At 40.6% G+C, this 19,126-nt stretch overlaps 2 protein-coding genes across 3 annotated transcripts; both read right to left on the bottom strand.

Annotated features, from left to right (window-relative positions):
* Positions 1-71: 71 nt before the first annotated feature.
* On the bottom strand, positions 72-9,797 carry tp53inp1 (tumor protein p53 inducible nuclear protein 1). 2 transcript variants are annotated; one of them, XM_088307430.1, is made up of 4 exons: positions 9,520-9,797; positions 6,697-7,015; positions 3,537-4,020; positions 72-3,386 (listed from the first exon to the last, which is right to left on the bottom strand). In XM_088307430.1, the coding sequence occupies exons 2-4, from the start codon at positions 6,827-6,829 to the stop codon at positions 3,167-3,169; spliced, it is 837 nt and encodes a 278-aa protein (XP_088163556.1). In that variant the 5' UTR covers positions 6,830-7,015; positions 9,520-9,797; the 3' UTR covers positions 72-3,166. The 2 variants fall into 2 exon arrangements, with proteins under 2 accessions (XP_088163556.1, XP_088163557.1); XM_088307431.1 differs by lacking the exon at positions 9,520-9,797 and adding an exon at positions 7,586-7,726.
* Positions 9,798-13,194: 3,397 nt separating this feature from the next.
* nagpa (N-acetylglucosamine-1-phosphodiester alpha-N-acetylglucosaminidase) lies at positions 13,195-18,975 on the bottom strand. The gene is made up of 11 exons (XM_088306823.1): positions 18,788-18,975; positions 17,508-17,728; positions 16,075-16,342; positions 15,630-15,769; positions 15,434-15,542; positions 15,173-15,301; positions 14,901-15,106; positions 14,771-14,818; positions 14,472-14,600; positions 14,261-14,312; positions 13,195-13,797 (listed from the first exon to the last, which is right to left on the bottom strand). The coding sequence occupies exons 1-11, from the start codon at positions 18,874-18,876 to the stop codon at positions 13,584-13,586; spliced, it is 1,605 nt and encodes a 534-aa protein (XP_088162949.1). The 5' UTR covers positions 18,877-18,975; the 3' UTR covers positions 13,195-13,583.
* Between the last annotated feature and the right edge of the window lie 151 nt (positions 18,976-19,126).

The following is a 19,126-nucleotide window of genomic DNA, read 5'->3' as shown; positions in this document are numbered from 1 at the left end:
ACGTGGCCATCAGGGGGCAGTATAATAGCAATGCAGACAAACGAAGAAGACTTTCACAAATGAACAATGGGTGAGTATGAAAACATTTATTTTGCAGCTAGTAAAAGACCACACATATGAACTATTACAGTTTGAAAACAGAAGACCCCCACATAACATCAGATTTTCAAGCCAAGTGAATTGAACAGTCGTACATTTACAAAATACAGAGGAAATGTCGATAAATAAAGAAAAACAAGTTAACCATACAATTCCTACACCATGTTTATTTTTTATATTTTTTTTTCCTTTTGGCAAAGTGCGGTATTATTCCAGTAAACTACACAAGGAAAAAGAAAGTGTAACACTTTGTGAAAAAAGAAAAAAATACAAGTACAAATGCCATATATTTCACACTTGAGAATAAACAAAAACTGGAGGTTTTGCTACATGATTCCGTCTGCTTGCTTGCAAGTCTTTAGGACAAAAGGGCGAGAGAAAGAGAGAGTGAGTGGTGCATAGTTGACATCCATTTGGGTCTTTTGTTTTCTTGTAGAACTTTGAAAAACATAAGACAGAAACTAAAAGTCCAAGTTCTTCATCGATGCATTGTCCGAAGAACATCTCAACCTGGAAGGCACGTGATGCGCAATTTTTCAAGGCATTGAACAATTAAAAGAAAAAAAAAAAGACACGAACAACAAATCCCTGTTAGTTTTCGTGACGACAGACCGATTGAAATAATAACCTGCAATCCCTTCTGTCACAAGATATTACAGACAAAAAAAGACATGATTGCTGACATTCAAGAAATGACAAAAACTTTCAAATGCACCGATGAACCTCATCAGGATTTGTTGGTGCTTTAAAATGACACAGAAGTCCCAATTGTTAGCATTTGTCAAATGTGCCCTTTACGGTATATTTTTTTTTTAGGTAAATAATCATCTTAAATATAACATGAGTAGTATGCAGGCAGGTATAGAATACACTCCTTATAGTCAGGAAGCTAATTTCTGCCCACTTTTTCCATGACATCCTCTAAAATTACATTTGAAAGTAAAAAAAAAAAAAACCTAAACATAATATATATACCGTTTACTCCATGAACAAAAAATGAGCAATTTTGACCATCACGCAAATGTGGATTATTATTATTCATCCTCATTATCATGTTAAGAGCGCCAAGGCCAACAACACAAGTTACAAATATCATCTTAATAATATCCCACTAAAAGATTACAGATCCTCGCTACCCTTTTTTTTTGGTTTAGTTTTACAAAGAGTGTATTTACTACACTAACATATGACAATAAAAAAAAACATGTCTCAATCAACAGTCCAGGGACCAACACTAAATGTCTCACGAGCAAAAGAATGCAGAAAGAAAAAAAAATCATCAGCTGTCAAGTAAATCTGCAATTTCCGAGTAAAAAGTGATTGGTTGTGACCCTGAGAAGTGGACTGCAGATTTATTCAAGAACTAAAAAAAAAAAAACATTGGAATTTTTTTTTTCTGACCATATTCTTGTTTTTCTTCTACCCAACTAACAACTCCTCTACCACCATGACTGACGCACGCACACACGCATATAAACTTTTTCATACTGATATGTAATCTGTTTTTCATTTTTCAAAAAAAATATTTTGGACTTTTTTTTAAAATACATTTTCTCTTACATTTCTATTCATTGTAAAGCTACCATGAAAACAAGGCAAGTTTAGTGATATCTAACCCAGTTGTTTTTTTTTGTTTGTTTTTTTCAAAGTTATTTTCTTCCTCTTTTACATTGATGAAAATATTGTGAAAATGACAAAAAGTCAGAGGCAGGACCACATTTAAATATTTTACACCTTAATTTTCCCTCATTAGATGCATTGGAGTGAATATCCTGTTACAATAAAAACAATCAGTTCGGTTCTCGCACGAGTTGAAGACTTGAAGGGGTAATTAGCACCTTCAAGTAGGGTTCGAGTCAGAATTTGAGCTTCGTACATGAAACATTTTGAAAGGAAAAAAAAAAAGACAAACCAACACAAAGCATTTTAAAAAGTTCCAGTTTTTCTCTTATGGTAGAAAAGTGGAGGAAAAATGCATTAGATTTGCGGTGCGGTACTAGAAGTTAATGTTCAGGCCACCTTTCACAATATAAATACGTACAGCCGCAGTGGCTATCGGAAAAGGACAGGCGGTTAATATTCCAGGAGGGCAAGTGTGCAAGGGGCTTCACTCTTACACCTCTTGTTTTTTTTTTTAAACTCATGCTTACTCATTCCAAAAAAAAAAAAACAAAAAAAAAACACAAGGGACAGTGTGTAGAATTTGGAGCCATCTAGTGGTGAACTAATAGAACGCAACAACCAGAGTTTGACGCTCGTGCTTACGGTGCCAAAGCGAGATCTCACATCGCAAGCCTACCACCAATTTCTTCATCAGAAGTGCAAGCAAAATAACATTACAAACGACCTCTAGCATTCCCTGAAATGACAAAGTAAGCGCATTGTATTTGTTAAACATGCCGTAGTCATGATGTTGAACTACGTTTGCAAAGTTTGTCTCCTTCGGGTATCCGGAGCAGAGATGGCGGCGAAACACGGCAGCCTCCTATAGGGGAGACGCCTCCCATGTAATATTACTGCCGATTTGTTGGCCTACAATTAACTAAAAAAATTAATTAAAAAAAAAAAAAACAATGTAATATATTATTATATATATTATTGAAATTAATAATGAATGAGCATTGAAAACTCAAACCATTCTTTACACTGTCCCTTTAATATGAGGAAAATGCTACATTTTCTTAGCGACATGCTAACAACTTTTGGAGTTTCAATAGCAGAAATAGTGTGAGCAAATAATGGAGGACATGTGATTAAAAAGATCCTTGCCAAACACAGTAACTCGAACCCTGCCTTCAAGCGCTCAAATGTGACGAGGGATGTTCAAGTATTGTGATAGGTTGTCGGGTGATGATGTCGACATAATGCGACGGGATAAAGTGAGCCTGCCTCTGAGTAAAGTGACCTACAGCGCTGATTCTACATGTGAGGAAGAAGAGTCCATGAAGTAGAAGACACACAAAACGGCCTCCCACGCTGCTTATTTACCCAATCAGGCGCCTCGGGTGTTAAAATGGCGTTTTGGACGTGCTGCTGGTGCTTGTTGTGTGACACGAAGGCGGCGCCCTCAGAAGTTGAGGTGGCGCTGCCTGGGCTGGTGCAAGTGGGTGGGGCCGGCCTTGGGCGGGTGCAGCAGATTGAGGCGGCGCAGCGCGTTACGGGAAAACAGCGGCTGACCGGCGAGGCCCGGGCGTTGCGGCAGGAAACCGGCGCGGCTGGACAGCGCCGCGTAGCATGCCGAATGGTGCAGACCAGCGCGACGCTGGACTGACGACACATCGACTGGCCTGCGAGGGAGGGGGAGACAACGCATGAGGACGATCTAACCCCAAACCTCTGAGTCGCAAATCCCAAACTCGAACCCCGAAATCTCTAACAATAACCAACAACCCAAACACTAATGACCTCATCTTTAAACCAAGTGGCAAGATCATTACCTGTGACCCGAACCGTCCAGAGCACGCCTGCCTTTTTCCTTGGGGGCATCAGCCAGTTCCAGGTCCAGCGAGCGCTGCAGTTGGTTCTGGTTGAGCCTGGGGGGGCTGTGGTGGGCGTAGACCGACATGCTGGGGTGTTCTATCAGCAGGTTCTCCAGAGGACTGGTCTCCACAAGGACAGACTGGACGCCGCGGCCGGTGAAACATGGTGGCGGTGTGACGAACCAGCTCTCCTCCAGGGACGATGCGTCCAGACGCAGGAAGCCACTCTCCTCCTCTTCCTCCCCCTCGTCGTCCTCGGCACCGCCGTCTGGGTCGGTGTCGGCTGTGGAGTTGAGGGAGGTGCAGGAGGCGTAACGGATGGGAGGGCTGGCCATGGGTGAGGGGATCATGACTAGGTCCTCATCGTCATCCTCGTCATCTTCGCCCTCCCCGACGGTGGAACCGGATAGGCCGTCGGCACGCTGGTTTGAGCAGCTGTCAGCTGATGACACAACAACAACCAATAAGTTTTAATACTTGATAGTCTAATTCAGAGGCACGAAAGCTTGTCACATTTTTTCTTCCAAAAGCGCCACAAAAAGTATACTAACCAAAGGCAAGGGACAAGATGTTCAACTGCCCCATGCTCAAATATGAAAATCGGGTCACAAAAATGTCAGGTCATTCGTATCAAAGAACCCAGTGTTTATCCATTATGTCATTTTGATGAAAATTTAAAATACCATCGTCATATTTTTTATTTATCAAAAGTTGCTTGTATTTAGTCATTGACATTTCATTTTCTGAAATTTGCATTCCCTAAATAACATTTCAAATTACCTAACTGAATTTTTTACTATTTAAATGACAAATCAATTCAAAACGTTTTTATTGATTTGATGTCATTTTATTCATGATGCCTCAGTATGGCAACAAATAATGCACATATGATTCTTGGAGAACAAAGTCGGGACAAAATAAAGATGTGTATCAATGAATAAAGGTGTAGTGCCTCGTAAGTATCAACAGGGGGCGCTGTGTTCATGTTTTTTTCCGCTCATTATAAGAAGCAAAACATCACGTGACCCAACCTGACCACAGACTCACTAATAGCAGCTCTACAAACGCACTCCCAACACTGATAATATTTTTGAAGCCCGAAAAGAGCCAAAACACTCACGCGCACACACTCGCTGCAGCTTTTTATGACTCACCCAGACAGGAAGTTCGAATCTCAGTTGGCAGGACACTAAAAATAACCCGTCTGATGTTTTCATTAAAAAATATATACATATACACGTCAAAATACTGGAAATCTTCGACTTCAACTTCAGAAATGTTTCTTTTTTCCACCTAATCGCATCTAGTCAGTCAGTACATGACCAAGGGGATGATGCAACAACCTTGCAAACAAACCTGCTCACTGTTTGTTTACTTCCTGTTTGGAGACAACCGACACACCCATGTTTTTAGCCACAAGACACTTCATTAGGCACTGCAAATAACTCAACTTTCTTAACACAACCCTAACAGCAATGCTTGAATTCCTAACCCTAACACGTGACGTGACTACACTCTAAATCCCTAATTCCTAACCGGCAACCACAACCCCAAACCAATTCCAAATGGCACTCCTCAATCCCTAACCCCAAACTTCTTAACGCACTAAATCCTTAACCCTAACACCAACACTTCAATTCCTAACACAAAACTTAACCGCAAAATGTCATTTTAAATCCCTGATCTCACCACTAACACGTGCCCAATATTAACCCCAAAATCCTTAATCCCTAATCCCATCATTTGATGAGGCCACACCCACATGTTTATTCAAAGGACACTTACATAAAGTACACCAGCAAATGACACCCAAAGCAAAAAAAAAAAAATCTACCTTGTTACTATAATTAGCATCTTTGATATCGTTCAAAACGGGAGATGGGGACTATTTTAATCTCCTGGGATGCTCCTTTGTGACAAAAACAAATCAAGCCGTCATTAAATATTTACACGCCAGCAGCATCTGAGACGACTCGACTCGTGTCACGTCGGGTCAAGGCGTGCGTGTGTGTTTTGACTGGCACCTATTTTCGGTTCCCAAGAGGCTGGCGTGCCTTGTTGCCTGTGTGACCTCCATTCTCACTTGACTTATTTAAATACACAACTGTTTATAGAGCAGGGGCGCGCAAACCTTTGTGGGTTCATGTTTAAAAAGGACGGATGGGGCTAGGTCAATCGGAGATAACTATGACTCGGGGGAGGAGGGGGGGAGACGTCGACCACAAAAATATGTTGACGCAAAACCTTTGCCCTGAGGCGTTGTGTGCCCGATTGTATCCAAGTCACACAGCATTTCTGGGCCACTCAAACATCCGTTGTAGTCTATCGAAACCATCAAGTTGACATTGCAGTCAGTGACATTTTTATTCTTTAGCTTTCGACTCAACATGAGATTGTTGCTGTTCTGCTGTTCTCTGGTGTATATTGTATATGTGTTTTCATTTTTGTTCTAATTTCCCGCTTTGTTACAGCTGTTGTAAAATGTGCTATATAAATAAAGTTGTACTGTATTGTATCTCCCTGGGGCACGTCTTGTCAGGTGTTGGCCACGGTGATTATGTTTGGCATAGTTTTAACACGCCCTCATTTTTTTTAATCCAAGTTTGGTATCACTAGTGGTTGAGAATTGGCGTCTAGCATACACACTCAGGTGGTTGTAGTTCGTGCCTGAGATTTGGTTTGGATCCAATTACTTGATTATTTGGTGGAAGCGTCGATAGGATAATCGATTCAAAAACCGTAAATTCCTATCCGTTATACTTTCACATCATAACACCACCGCTAAATTTATGCTCAATCGCTAATTATGAGGTCATTGATTAAAATGGTACGAACGATGCAGCAGCACCAGTCGTATACGTCAAAGTCGACGGTCATGACACCGCTAAAAGTCTAATACTTAACAAAAAACAAACACCTGTGTTACATCATTTTCACCAACCTTCTTTTTCAAAGGTCTTAGAGCCACGATGCAATAAATAAAACAATAAGTTGGTAAACTAAACGCTCATTGTCCAGAATTAAAGAACCAGGCGGGCCTTATTCGGTTCACCGTGCACACCCACGAAAGTCGGTTGCCGGTTGGGCAGGTTTGAGCACATCAAAAAGTGAGACTCACTCAGGAAGTTGACCAGGATCCAGTCTTCCTCGTCCTCTTCCTCCTGGGGCTGCTTGTCGTGGCGAGGGCGGCGGCTCAGGTCAGGTGTGGCAACATCGTCGCCAAACAGGGCGCTGGCAAACCTCTGGAACATCCTGCTGGGGCACGGGTGTGGCTCAGGGAGGGTTGGAGAGGCGCTTCGGTCATCAGCTGCGGGCGGGCAAGCGCTGGGCCGGGGCGCTAAAGTGCATCAAGGGCGAGTGGTCGCGGTTCATCGGAGAGCCAGAGGGCCGCACATCGTCAGACGTTTGGTGTAGATGTGATGAGAGAGAATTGACACCTGAAAGACACAAAATGACAAGCTTTTAGCATGTCAGGGTTTTTATGACAGATATTTTTAAGCAATCGCTTTTTATGGCCTTTGACAATGTACAAGGAATTACAAATTTTGTGTTGCACGCTTTCAGTGTATTCCCACATTGTAACACATGTCAAGCACCACTAAGCTTTGCTGAAAGTGATTCCAGCATAAGTACATGCAAGAGGCAGAGAAGGTCCCCAATTATAAACTCCAGGAATAGTCGTCGTTAGCAGACCGAATATCTGCTTGTGAAAATTGTTGCTGTTTGTGATGCTGCTCCGTGGTTGTAAAAGTAGCACGTGCTTGAAGGTTCAGTTAATAAGGTGACATCTATGCTAATATCCGTTAGCCTATCTATCGTGATTCACATTATACGATTCAAGCCTACTGTTTCATGACAGCCAAGAGAGAACAGGCAGAGCGGGATAATTAAATACTAATTCATTCATCATTTATGTGTTTTAATATGTTGATATATCATCTCTCTCACAGGCTTTCTCCTCTCACATAAACATCTGTAATGTTTACCCTGCAAGAAACGGATATTACCTCAAATTCTGGCTCTTTTGTAAATATTAGGGATTATCCTGTCCGCAGCTGCAATGTTTCAGCTGTTAAACGGACAAAAGGGACGCTGTTTTATTCAGCAGAAGTAAATAGAAGACAGACACAGACAGCCAGCCAAAGACACACACACGCACACACGCGCACACAAAGGAAGCTGAACAAATTCACAGTTGGTCGGCACGTTGTAGCACAAAGCACTCATTGAGCGCCACAGGGTTAGTTTATTTAAAGCCATGACAACAACACTTACTGAGGGCGAATATGTCTGTCCAATATTTCGGCCATCTGGACTTTACAAAATCGACACAAATATCGGATTTATTTGGCGGTACGTAAACTCCCCACAACGTGTAAAACGGAGTCGTGACGCATTTAAGACCTCTACATCGGGGTCGTACATCGCCATAATTAGGCTTCAACTTTCAAAACAGCGGAAACAGTATGACTATTTAGCATTGTTTACTATTATTTTGGTAAGATATAAAATACTCACAGTCGTACAAATAAGTAAAACAAAGCAGCATCGACTTTTGTTGTCAGCACTCGCGAAGCTTAAAGTTAGCTCGCCGTTGTCCCTTGGAAAAGTGTTTTCCGCTTCTTACAATACCACATCGCAGCCTATTTTAGCGTAAATAGGTGAAAATGCGTGCCGTAACTTGAGTTTATAGTGCAACTTTGTCTACTTCCGCGAAGATTCAAATCATTTGTCGTTATAGAAGTCGCGTGACGTTGATCGTACGCATGTTGTTTGTTTACCCAAATCGAAAAGTGCGCATGGTTGTGACTGTGATTCGTCAGAAACTGCACTTCGTGGACCTTTGTTCTTAAAGGTAGAAGAAGAGCGCTCCACACACACAGTTCTTTACCATATTTGAACCAAAATATGCTTTGACTCGCAGACAATTGAATGCGTGCTAGCGAATTTCAAATGTCCGATTTGTTCGCTAGCACTTGAACGCACACGGGTTCAGTGCGGTTGTGCTGAGTTCAGGATCTCTTCAGATTCGTACATTTTCTGAATCTGTAGAAAAGGGGATTTTACTAGAGCCGTCGATGAATTCTAAACACCGTAAACATGTTTAGACAAGAAAAAACAAACAACAACCAAAAAAGTGCTCACGGATAAACAAGCACCCTATTAAAGAGTAAACAAACATCCAACCAACGCACAATGGCGGCAGATTAAAATTATGTTAAACCTGGTAGCAGATTAAAATAATATACAGTTGGAGGTGTAGATTTGTGAGCATTTTTCGATTAAGACCAAGTGAATTGCTTAAATTAACGAAACGTAAACATGGATTGCTTGATCAAAGATCAGCGGGTTCCATTGGAAAATATGCATATATTTTGCAAAACTACCGTGTAACTTCAGAAACCAAACAAATATAAAAATGTTTTTCTACAATGGTGACACAGACCGATTGGTCGATTTATCGGCTATCTCGTTTGGGCTCGAGGTGATAGGTCTTAAAAGTGGGGGTTGTGAAGCCTGTTTGTGTAAGACGGTTTTAGCTCGTTAGCAGCCGGGCGTGGAAGAGGAGAAGAGAGGTGGGGGTTGTTATTCGACACGGCTGGGGCAGAAGCAACCGACATCTGCATGAAAACAATGTTATCGCGGTGCACAAACGACAATCAAATGCACATAGAAAAAGTGCACCGTTAAAAACGCACAAAGATGACTTAAAAGCGTCGAGCAGCAAACATCCATCCATCCACCCATTATCTGAGGCGAACTCGAAAACAACGTACAACAACATTAAGTCTACTGTGTCTTATTGACCAGAACCCCAAACCCCAATAGAGCAATAACTGCACAGTAATGACGAGTGTAAAAAATATAAGTATAAAATGCACAGAATGGCGAGCGCTAGAGGAGTGTGTGTGTGTGTGTGTGGAGAAAACAAAGAACCCACCTGCAGCTCAGCCGACGACGTAAAAAAAGAAAGAAAAAACGATATTTAAATTCCTTTTCGAACAGGAGGTAGATGTGTGCCTTTTTCGAAAATTTAAAAAATCGATGTTTTCTTCATAGAAGAAATAAAGTACAAAAAAGGCGTACGTTTAGGAACTTAACATCGGCTGTTGTGTCTTCTTTTCCCCCCCGACTGCTCCTTTTGTTATTGTTATGTGTGTGCAGGCCTCCTCAACAGCTGATTGCCGTTACGTCGGGGATAGGCGGGCCCAACCTAGCGTCTCGACCAATCGCGGGGCACGACACCGATTGTCACTAACACACGTGACCGTGTTCACTGACGGACATGACTGGGCAACGCTCGCACTGGCCGCAAAACACTGCAATGTTGCATAAGACAGCCCAATATCCGGTTCTGCTAGCGTTTTGTAACGTTCATAAATGCAATCAAAAATGATTATTCCTGTTATTACTGTAGTTTGAAAATGTTTAATAGAGGTAACTTTTATGTTTGTACGTTTGAGTCAACGACACGTTTGAAACGAAAATAAAACGAGGAAATTTTTTTTCCAAATGAAAGTCACATTTTGCTTAGTTTTACTTTCGAGAAAAAAAGGCATATTTTTTAAAGATGGACGTATTTTTTAAGACCATACGTCATATGTTTGAGAAAAAAAAAAAGAAATATAGAAAGCGTCGTTTTTGCTTAGCGGGACATAGATCGGACAGTCATCCGAATAGCAGTGAAAGGAAATACAATGTTTTCTTAAGATGGAACCCGGGGCCAGCAAATAAAATTGAACCCCGTGCAACTCCATACAACCAGGGCAGAGAGCGACTCAGAGCAACCAAGGCAAACACAAAGAGCACAATAGTGGTCTAAATCTAAACAACAAATATATGCACATTTCATGAGAGATGAAAAATAACCTTCCCTTCTACTAACATGCTAAAGAGCTAAAGAGATGATCAAGCCTGATTATGCCACCATTTTTGGAAATGGGAGCTAGCCCACTGTCGCAATGACGAATCGGGAAAACTGTCGAGTGTAATAAACGACTACCGCTTATACATTGAAACTGGAATGAAACCTTGATTTAGACCATTCATTCAAAACACATTCCCTTTTTTACATTTAAATTGAGAATGGCAAAATGGAGTTAGCCCACTGTTGTTCTCAGTGGATCACATCTTCCCGATTGGGGACTTTCCTTCACATGAACCAGTGTCCTTGTTTTCTGTGAATCTTGACTGGAATCAACTAGGGGGGGAAAAAAAACCATAAATTGAGATTGGGAAAAACACACACACAAGATAAGGCCTGCTTGACTGATCTGACGTTTTTCCATTTGCGTGCAAACAGGTCACACCTGGACATGTGATGACATCACAACACTGATAAGAACGTCCTTGACGGCCACTGCATTACATCCGCTCCAGCGCTACTAGAACCTTTCAAAATATTGCACCAGGAGCATTGCATTGCTCTTTAAATCAGTTTTTTTTACATTATTGAGAGTTCTGTAATTGAAAGATTAGTTTCAGTCATTTATTTTTTTTGAGAGTTCTGTAATTGAAAGATTAGTTACAGTCATTTAATTATTTTTTTTAATATACCTTCATGTCATTAAATAACCGCTTCATTGAATATTTTATATATATAAATAAACAGTTTGCATGCACTTTTAACACATTTCAGTGAACAATGAAAACAAATCATAAAGATTAACTTAATTCTAATTGATGTCCTTTTTTTAAAAAAATCACGACGTTCATGAAAATTAAAAAAATAAATAATAAATAATTAATGAAATAATATTGTAATGCAACCACACCACAGTGTCTATAAAAAGTCACATCCCTATTTAAAAGTCAAATGTTTTTGACATATAGACCAAGATGAATTGTTTCCCACCACTGAATTTTTCTATTACCTTTACAACTGAAGTTTAAAAAAAAAACATCTTTTTGAGAAGGGAAACACCTGAAATAACGTGGTTGCGCAAGTGTGCACACCCTAATAAATGGGATGTGGTTGTTGAGCAATCATATTAAAATTCATGTTAAATGCGAGACAGGACATACCTCCCACCATGCCTCTGATTAACACCAAATACAGTTCTGATGTTCCTCGTAGGCTTTTTTTTAATTATTATTATTTTTGCTTTCTAACAATAGCCTCATCATTTTGTGCAAGTACTGACTCCTATTATGGTCTGTTCCTAATTTCCCTCCACTTTGTGAACGACCCCAGTTCCAGCTGAAGAGTCACATTATTAGGTCACTTGTTGATCTGGCATTTGAACAGGGGTGTGTAGACTTTTTTTTTTTTTTTTTTTAAATCCACTAAATCCATTTCCTCTTCATCTCAAGTGAGTCACTAGTAAAGCACACAAGTTGTTCAAGGAATGGTAGTGGACAAAATGTCCTCCCAAGTTAGGAGCAGTGTGTCAGTGTTCCAGCAAAACAATAATAAAGGGCCTCCTCCATATGTGGAGGTTGGCAGGGCTTTCCTTTACATAACGGTGTGTTCCTGCGTGTTGCACAACAGTGTAGCGCGTCAATAACCTCCTTTTTTTTTTGTCTGTGCTCTACTGGGAAAGGGGACAAGATGTACAGTATAGAAAAAGCAACTGTAAAGCGGTGACATTATGCAATTCGTCAAATTGTGGTTGTATTTCCAAGAATCACACATGTTGATTCCATCTTTTTTTTTTGTGAGTGTGTGTGTGTGTGTGATCATTTGCTATATTAATGACAGCATAAGACTCAAGCGTAAAAGTGAGACGCTAGCGTGTAATGTAAAAATAGAAGCACCAAGTCTTCTGTAAATGCTTACAATGCTTGGCTGGGAGTAAACATTTCATTTTTAATTTGTTTTTCTTATTTTTATTGAGGTGTATGGTACAGAGTTTTTGTTTGATTTGAAAAAAAGAGGCTTTTTTTTAAAACTTGTTTTCTCTTTATTATTTTTCCATTTGTATCCATTTATTATTTTAAATATTTGCATTACTAAAATAATTTTGTTTTCTTAGCCCGTAGATTGTTTGGTGCGTTTTTGTTTCTTCTTTTATTTGGATTTCTATTTTTTACCTCAATTATTTCCTTAATTTTATTAATTTACCCTTTTCCGTTTTTGTAAATCTTATTTTTTGCAATTTTTTAAACGATTAAATATACAATCATTTTGTATTATTAAAATATTTACTTTATTCTATAATTAACCTGTGTTGCAATTTTTACATTTTTGTTTGTATTTACATTGTATTGAAATGTTTAACATTATAGTTTTTTTAATGTAATTTTGCAGTGTTTAAATCATCTTTATTTAGTGCATTGTAAAAAAAAATAAAAATAAATAATACATTTGTTGGCGGTGGCGAGCTGTGGGAGGGCCCACGGGTCACGACCTTCCCGCACTTGAGCGTCAACACGCTGAAGGGAATGTGGGCGGCGCCCACGAGACACACTGACCTCCCGTCTGACTGTGTGACACTTTTGCTTCGACTTTCTTCCTTTATTCCCAGAATTCCACAAATTTGTCACGCGATATTTACACGCAGTTTCAGACTTTGGGTGGAGTGTTGAGCCACAAATATGTGCACACACCCAGGCGAGCAAATCACATGCATGAACACACGCATGCACGCAAACACAAACACACAGAAACTTCCTGCAAGGTGTTTCATCAGCTTGATTGACTTCAAAACAGTGGCAAAGTTCTCAAGTAACAAAGTCCGCTTGCGTCGCTCCTCAACAACAATCCAATCAAACATGCAAAAATGGATGCGTTCAGTCATCTGAAATGTTTTTGAATTCAATAAATAGAAGCACTCCATGAATCACCTATAATTACAAAAATATTATATTTCACATGTTTTTACTTACGTTCATTATTTATTTTCACAAAGTTGTATACAAAACAAAATATTCCCTTTTACATTCAGAAATTTGAATTTCTATGAGCCTGAAGAGGGGGAAAAAAAAAGCTACAGACCTGACGCCAATGTCCCTTTCCAGCGTTTGAAAAGTCATCAGAATTCCTCAGTGTCATTTCGTCATTGATTACATTAATTCCAGAGAGTTTGAGCAATCTTGATCCCATTTCCCAGGAGCCTCGCCGTTAGCTTGCCCTCCGTCAGAGGTGGTCAGCGGCAGGTAGGCGTAGTTGGCTTGCTTACGACTCACCGGCGAGTGCCTGCACAGCTGCAAGGCTAGAGCCAGCAGGCTGAACATCAGCAGAACGCTCAGGATGATGGTGAGCGTAAACCACGTTGACCTGTAAAGAAGAGAACGGATAAAAGGTTTAAAAAACAAAAAGAAGTGTCTATTGCCAGGAAAAAAAGGGGTTGTGGGAATAAAGTCCCATTTCGTCCTTGGGAAAAACTCATTCATGAGGAAAAAAGAGGCAATATAATGGTAAAATAGTATTTTTTTTCTCCAAAATATAAAAATACTAATTAAAAATAATGAAATTAATAACACATTTAAAAAGCTGTTCTATGTACACGAGTTGTATCAACTAAACAATGCATAAACATGTAAAATAAGTTTTTATTTTCAAGCAAAAAATAAATAAGGAAAAAACCAAAGACTTTGGGGAAATAGTTAAATATCTCGTGTTGTATTTTTTTAAATTTTATTATTTTTTTTTTAGAAACGCCCAATTACTTAAAACGTTTTAATATCGTGAGAATAATGTGGCACATTTGAATGACAAAACGACCCGTTTTGACACTTACTCATTCAGATAATGAGTTTCTTGCTCTTGCTCTTTGGCTTGTAAGCGTCCATCTGTGAAAATAAAAGTTAGAACTCAACAACTGAAGACCCTCTTCAGACAAAGGCAGGATGAGCGCACCTGAGGATAAAGTGGTATTGAGCAAACGTTGGGCCCCACAAACTAGAGAATATTTGGTTCATTTAAAAACATTGTCATTTAAAAAAAACAACCTTTTTCACATTTTGTTCCAGTGAATCCCGGAGAGCAGCTGCAGCCTCCGTGGACGTGATGGCAAGAGCCACCGTTCATGCAGGAGCACGTCTGATTGCAGCTGTTGCCGTAGAAACCCGGCAGACATTCTGAGAAAAAGAAACAAGATACGCTTTACATATCTGTATGATCATATCATGATCACATCTCTTAGCTCCTCTTGGTAGCACAATGCATACATGTTTAAGTTCATTTTGGTCTATTTTCAGGAGTTTGTTGCAGCTCGCGAGCACTTTGGAGTGTCTGTGTTCCTAAGTACCTTGACTGCAGTTCTTGCCTCTCCAGCCGGCATCACAGGCACAACCGCCTGCAACATGACACACAAATGAAACTCTCAGCGCTGGTGAGACAGGAGTCGGTGGTGGTGCTTCGGTGGGGTGGATGCTCACTGGCGGTGAAGACCGCATGAGGACCGCATGATGGCATCTGATTCGCTGCTGAGCTGCAGTTGGCGCCCCGCCAGCCCTCCTGGCAGCGACATACTCCGTCCACACATTGGCCGTGTCCGCCGCAGTCCGATGGCTGGCAACGCGGCGGATGAACGCAGAAGATGGTGGAGACTGCCCGAGCGCAGGACCACCTTATGTCTGTTTTGCTGAGGGCAGGATAATAGTTTCCGACGGCAGCAAGAGGTGTTTATGGCTTACGAGGCGCAAGCTACCATTTGTCCGACGGGTAGTTTGCCAGGATGCCGCCGGACACGAAGGTGGAAGACCCGCCACCATCCATATTGATGGCGTTGATGACTCCATTTTCCTTCAGAAAGTCGGCCATTTCCCAAAGGTTGAGCCTGTCAAGACATGCAACATCTTGAGCCGAGTGTTCAGCAGAGGTGGAGGACTTGAGTCACATGACATGAGTCGACTCGGACTTAAGTCACGTATTCAAAGACTTCGTTGATTGTTTTTTCTAAATCTCTCACCCCCTTTGTCCCGTCTGTCCATCCAGCTGGAACAAGATCACCCTTCCCTCAGCGTCGTGACCCAACGCCGTCCTGGCTGATATAACATTGGTAAAATACTGTAACGAACCTGCCAAAGCACAGAGCACACCGGAGTTCACAGACAACGAAGACACATGAAACGACGGGGCTTGAGGAACCACGGGGACGTGCGTACCGGTCTCCTGAATATCCTCGCACTCAGCCTCCAGACTGGAATTGATGTACACCTCACCATTTCTGAGCAGCCACATCGCACCGCTGACCAACTGAACAAATGGGTTGGACTGGTCCAAAACCTCCTCTTGAGACAGATACCTGCACCCACAGAAGCCTGATTTAATAAAAATATGATTATTATTATTATAAAACATGATGTGAGCCTGGTCACATGATTACTCGATTCGTCCGTGGCGCAGTTGTTAGGATAATCGATTTTAAAACGATTTGATGGTGACAGCCCCAATTAAAAAATATATAAAACGTATTTATAGTAATTACAATTTTGTTTATTAAGATTATAATTAATTTATTGGTTGTGTTTGCTTTAAAAAAAATGGATGACGAATGGACTTGGAAAAAAAAAATAATAGTTCAGCCCCGGTTCTCTGTTCATCTCTTACCCGAACACCAGGGTTCCATCCCTCCTAATGCCAAATTGGGCGTTCTGCACGCCGCCGCTGTCCTGCACCATCCTGCCGTCGCTCACCAAGTTGCCCAGACACTGGCCCGTATGGGTGTTGAAGAAGCCGCCGTTTACCGCGTACAGACAGCCGGCAGCTTGGGACGTCTCCTCCACCGTGGACAAACGGTCACTGCTGCAGCCCCCTGGCTGGCCAGGTTCCAGAACCGACAGAGTCCTTAGCGGGTCGTGGACCACCGTGAAGTGACCTGAAGCCGATCAGAGGGGAGGAACACCAGGCCACACACACACAAAAAAATAAATAATAAATATATTATTTTAGCTGGTTATAGTAAAATACAACAAATTTGCAGTTCCACATTCAATTTATTTGTGACATAACAGAAGATATTACGGCTAGGTAAATTTACCGATTTTTGGGGAACTGACTGTTGTTACTTGCTGAAAATTTTGATTAGTCCCTGTTTTTATGCTCCGGGCCGAAATCAATAATAGTACTACTTGTATTGAAAGGAACTCGCAGTGATGAACGGAAATTGAACAACAAATCTGGAGTGATTGATCATTTGACTCAGCTCTTTCTTCATCACGACAGAACGATTTTGAGTTAACTTTATTTTTTATTGCAGAATTGTAATGTTACACGACCATCACCGTATTTTTACTATAGACATGGCATCTTTAATACGTTTATTAAAGTTAGTTAACAAAAATAAGGTTTTTGAAAATTAAAATGAGAAAAGACTCCAAAATATTTTTTTTTTTATTCAAATGGTTATTTTCATTTTTTCTTAGTTTTTTTTTAAAGAGGTGACAGTTTCAAAACAAAAACATGATGATTGAAAATAAAGTAACATGACCCACAAAAATCCAGAAATTTTAAATACATAATAATACAAATACAATCTATTTTATGAAATGATGCTTTATGTTTTTGAACATTTTAAGAAATTTGCAAAAATGTCAAAATGGATCAATTTAACTCGCAACACAACAGGGTGGTTCATGGAGGTAATTAGCACGTTAAACACAATCAATTCATTAAAGTTAATGATCACATTTGTTTGTCATCGCCAAGTTTTTAATCTTTAAAACAGGCCAGTCTGACTTGCAACATAACCCATCCTGTTCATTTCTTTTTCGTGGCCTCACTATATTAAGCAATTTCTATGGATTTTTACAGTATCAGACACGTCTGAATTTACAGTTGTGAAAAGTGTAAGTAAGACATTCTTCTTTTAGTTTCCTCAACGTTTAAAATTAATTCATTTAAAAAGTTTATTTTAGGAAGTTTGAATGTGTTTAAAGTATATGCTATGGTCTTTATATTGGAGATTTTGATCTATAGCAGGTATTTCTGGAACATTTCCTTTGACAAGTCGGGGGTTCTCTCATGAATGACTGGTTGCTTACCAGTTACGACACGGTCAGGTAGTTTGTACACGAGCAGCCTGGATTCGGCCACTGGCAGAATGCTGTAGTTGCTGGCAGGAAAGCTCTCGTGCGTGCGATTGCCGTGCACGCTGGGCTGACAGTCTCTGACGTAGCGGTGCGAGTGACGAGGGCCGTGGCCATCCGTGTAAGGCTGTAGGATGTCCATGTTGGACAACGGGATGTCAACACTCGGCGAAACGCTTGAGAAGAAGCACAACGTACAGTTTTATCAGAAAAGAGAGAAGAAAGACACACGCAATATTTTCTTCATACATTTTTTTAAAATAAAAATGATTGAAAAAACGTTTTGTGAATACATTTTTATCCACATCAATAATAAACGGAATTACTGCATTTTCCTCCACCCTTTCCATGTCCATTTCATGACATGAGTAAATCCTAATCAAAACTGCAGAAGAAAACCTCTTTCTTGCATGCCGATATACTTTTTGTCCACTTGGCGGCGCCAGAGGGATTGAGCCACATTTGAGGATTCGACAGGTAAATCAATCCACTTGCATGGAAAGCCTCAATGCTTTAAGAAGCTTCATCTCACCATCACTACGGAAAAGATCACGTCACATGTAAACTGGTGACCAGAGATCTTCATTTGTAATTAATTAAATCGAGAATGACAAAACGTCTCCATGTAAATCCGGCTGCGCATTATTTCCTACTGTTGTAATCAATAACTACCACATGTACTGGCTCTGCGCATGCGCACTGAACCTTTCTCCCAACGTCAACATCGACCTGGAGTCACGTGACCGTTTGGCTATATTTTGTAATATGCCACAAAACAACAATTACGAGCAGAGGGTGAGGGGGCAAAAAGACCATGGCCCGGTACCTTTGGACCGGGCCGCGCAGGTGAAAGAAAAAAACTTGCAGTACTTATATTTCGAATCTGAAAAATATTTTATTTTGAAAAGTGACAGATGTTTTGAAATTCCGTCCTACAAATGCGCATCCCCGCAACACCGATATTGATTCGCGGGATCTTGATCTCGTCATAATGCCAATAGCATTACGCTAATATTAAACCCATAAAATAGCAAAATGAGTACGATCACGTACGAAGCCTGCTTTGCACAATGTGGGACGAGAACCCACTCCGGGTGTCGGTCTGCAAAAAAATAAAGAGTTTGGGGACCAAGAGAGGCCAGGATACCTAAAAGTTGCACTTTTGAGAGAGAAGAAAAAAGTTTCTCAAGACTGGGGAGCTAACTAATTCGCATCTCGAGGCACCACGGACTCACCCGTCACCAGGACTTCGACTTGTCCACAGCCGGCCACAAAGACACAAAAGTAGCCACAAGAGTCCTCCAGATATGCATCTGGATGCCATAGGAGCTACTCTCCTCGACTAAAGTGTCAGGTGACTTTTCTTCCTCTTGTTACGCCGCATTGCCACTTATTTCTTCCGAAAGTCACACTTTCGCAAACAGAAAAGTAAACTCCCCTTGGTTTCCGGTCATACCTTACAAAATAAAAGATTGATACAAAATGTTTCTGCGAACCTAGTTTAAAAATCAAAGTAAATTCGTCACTAACAACAACATAAACTATAAAATGAAATAATAATAATAATAGTATTA

The sequence above is a fragment of the Idiotropiscis lumnitzeri genome, chromosome 10, assembly GCF_059441095.1.
Source record: "Idiotropiscis lumnitzeri isolate Australia: NSW breed Sydney's pygmy pipehorse chromosome 10, RoL_Ilum_1.0, whole genome shotgun sequence".
Classification (NCBI taxonomy): Eukaryota; Metazoa; Chordata; class Actinopteri; order Syngnathiformes; family Syngnathidae; genus Idiotropiscis; species Idiotropiscis lumnitzeri.
This window is presented reverse-complemented; position numbering and strand designations above follow the sequence as displayed.

Coding starts and splice junctions, on each gene's coding strand:
- tp53inp1 (XM_088307430.1), bottom strand. CDS start 6,829: ATGTTCCAGAGGTTTGCCAGCGCCCTGTTTGGCGACGATGTTGCCACA. Junction 4,021..6,696: donor GATCCTGGTCAACTTCCTGA/GTGAGTCTCACT, acceptor TTGTGTCATCAG/CTGACAGCTGCTCAAACCAG. Junction 3,387..3,536: donor CTGGACGGTTCGGGTCACAG/GTAATGATCTTG, acceptor CCTCCCTCGCAG/GCCAGTCGATGTGTCGTCAG.
- nagpa (XM_088306823.1), bottom strand. CDS start 18,876: ATGGCATCCAGATGCATATCTGGAGGACTCTTGTGGCTACTTTTGTGT. Junction 15,107..15,172: donor AACTACCCGTCGGACAAATG/GTAGCTTGCGCC, acceptor TCCTGCCCTCAG/CAAAACAGACATAAGGTGGT. Junction 14,313..14,471: donor TGGAACAAAATGTGAAAAAG/GTTGTTTTTTTT, acceptor TTATTTTCACAG/ATGGACGCTTACAAGCCAAA.